General features: G+C 53.4%; 1 protein-coding gene across 1 annotated transcript; it reads right to left on the bottom strand.

Moving 5' to 3' along the window:
- Positions 1 to 946: 946 nt before the first annotated feature.
- Positions 947 to 2121, bottom strand: BXZ73DRAFT_93591 (uncharacterized protein; the record flags this gene model as incomplete). Its single annotated transcript, XM_048026686.1, has 4 exons — positions 947 to 1061; positions 1085 to 1198; positions 1226 to 1711; positions 1742 to 2121. 4 exons carry the CDS (start codon positions 2119 to 2121, stop codon positions 947 to 949), a joined length of 1095 nt encoding a protein of 364 aa, XP_047871071.1.
- Positions 2122 to 2319: the final 198 nt, after the last annotated feature.

Raw genomic sequence — 2319 nt, 5'->3', positions numbered from 1 at the left:
ATCGGGTGGCGGCCGGCGCGCGTGGAGGCGCGTGCGTCGGAGGGGGTGCGGATGGAGAGCTGGGTTGGCCAGAGTCTCATCGGGTCATGAGGCGGTCGAGGGCGCGTGCGCAGGGGAGGTGCTTGCAGCCCGCCTGGAGCAGAATTCAAGCCTCGAGCACCCCGGATCCGAGCTTCAAGCTTCAGCTTTCAAATAGACTCAGGACTTGAAGTTGAGGTTTGTGCGGACGCTTGGATCTTGCTCACCATTCTGGTGCGCAGTTTATGGTCCCGCCTACTCGCCATGGGATGGCCAATCATACAAGCTCAAGCCTGAGGCCTGAGGCTTGAACACTGCAGCCGGCGGAACACTACATGCAAACTGCATGTCCGTCTTTGCTTCCCAAGCTTGTCAACACGCGCGCATCCTCGCCACCGCATACGCTCTGTTTTGTTTGGCTCTGAAGTCTCTGAGGTTTCGTATGTTGATGTTTGAAGCGTCTCCGCGGGGCTGGTTGCGTTCCGCTACATATGAGTATCCCGTCTGCTTGAAGATCAGCACTGCACAAACAGTTCACCCGCCCCGGGATCCGCTCGGTCATCCCCGTCCGTCGCTTTAATTAGCTGTATTACGTGGTCGAGGTCGTCGTGACGTCCGAATCCAGAGTCGACGGGCACGCACCATCGCACACTGTACATAAGCAGCCATGATATGAGCACCTCAGGCTGTTTTTTTTTTTTTTTTTTTTTTTTTTTTTTTTTTTTGGTGGAGCAATTGCCGTAGACCATCGTTTCACCCCTAAGGGATCCAGGACAGTCCGAGTTGTAGCGAAACAACCGGCTTGCTTTTTCGTATAGGCTTGAACAGAGGAAGCTAGAAAACTCCGCACTTGCCTAGTCACCGCGATGGAATGCAATTACGCACAAAGTGTGGGACTCAGTCCGGCGTGCATCATCTAGTCCGAGGACTATCCGCTCGCTTTCCTTATACCCACTAAACCCCCGCCTCCGAGTACCCAGTCTTCTGGGAGTCGGTCTCTATCGTTCAGAATAGGCAACCAGATTTTGGCCACATTTCCAGCGCTCACGGCATGAGTGTCCGGGACCCGCGCCGCGTTCTCCGGTCAAGCGCCAATCTTCCGTTCATTGCGGCGTACCATCTGTTCGTGACCTCCACGGCCGTGTGCGCCTCTCCTTGCTCCTCTATCACTCTGTCGCATCTCAGGTGCCATATCAGCTGGGCTGACTCTGTGGTCAGGATTGTCCACAGTCTTCGTTCATGCCCGGTGAGCGGTCTCTCACCGCTTTCTGGTGATGCTATTCCGGGGGCAAGAACTGATCCCCAGTTTGCGGACATTTTGGGGAGACCGGCTTCGGACCATACACTTGTGAGCAGTTTCCATATCATTTCTTGGCCTATTTCCTCGCAGTGGAAGAGGATGTGGTTCATGGATTCCACCTGTATGCAGTTTTTGCACATTCCTCGTTCCTTGTATTCCTCAGACATGTTCGTCTTCAGCCATCTGTCTCCGGTCATATACCCGTCGTGCATGGCAAGCCACATAAACCCTCTTGCGCCTTTGATGATGTGTGGGGACTTCATTCCTCTCCATACCTCTTTTGCGGTCGCTCTGGATTCAGAGGTGTCCTGGAGTCGGTCTAGTGCCTCTTCCATGTTCCATCTCGTCGCTTCCCGTTGGTCTGTCTTATGTGTCTTTATTTTCCTTATTGCTCTATATGCTGATCTTTGCGTGAGCTTCGACAGCTTCATCCCATCTACCATGAAGCATTCTTGTGGCTCCCGTACTGGCCATGGGGGTGGTTGTCCAAGTGCGTTCTTCGCTGCTGACTTAGCGGATTGGACTAATGGGTTTATTGCTGCGTGTTCTATGTCCCGTACAAGGGTGTGCGTCTTTCTCGCGCGCAGTTCAGCTGCAATCGCCTTAGCATGGTGTGCTCCTGGTACGTCCGGGAAACCCTCGTCCTCCCATTTCTTGAGTTTGCTTCCTAGGGTGTTGTTTATTGTGAAGGACGTTGTGCTCAACGTGATGGTCGCTCCGTTCGTGGTATTGCGGATGTTTCCCCGGATTGCTTGCATCTCATGCTCTGCTAGTGAGTCGTCTTCAGTCGTGATCGTTATCATGTTGGCAGAGACGCTGATATCATCATCTAGTCTGGCCGCCCCCGTTCCAATTCTTCGGTTTCCATCCCGTTGTGTCAGTTCCGTAGCTGAGGTGGCTATTTCGATTGAGGATTGCGCTGGTATGGTTTTCATATCGACTCTTGTGCGTTGGTCCGTGCATGCATCTCCGAAGACTCTGATTACATCCTGTAGGGTGCC

Source organism: Epithele typhae (assembly GCF_022376455.1).
Source record: "Epithele typhae strain CBS 203.58 chromosome Unknown BXZ73scaffold_169, whole genome shotgun sequence".
NCBI classification, from domain to species: domain Eukaryota; kingdom Fungi; phylum Basidiomycota; class Agaricomycetes; order Polyporales; family Epitheliaceae; genus Epithele; species Epithele typhae.
This window is presented reverse-complemented; position numbering and strand designations above follow the sequence as displayed.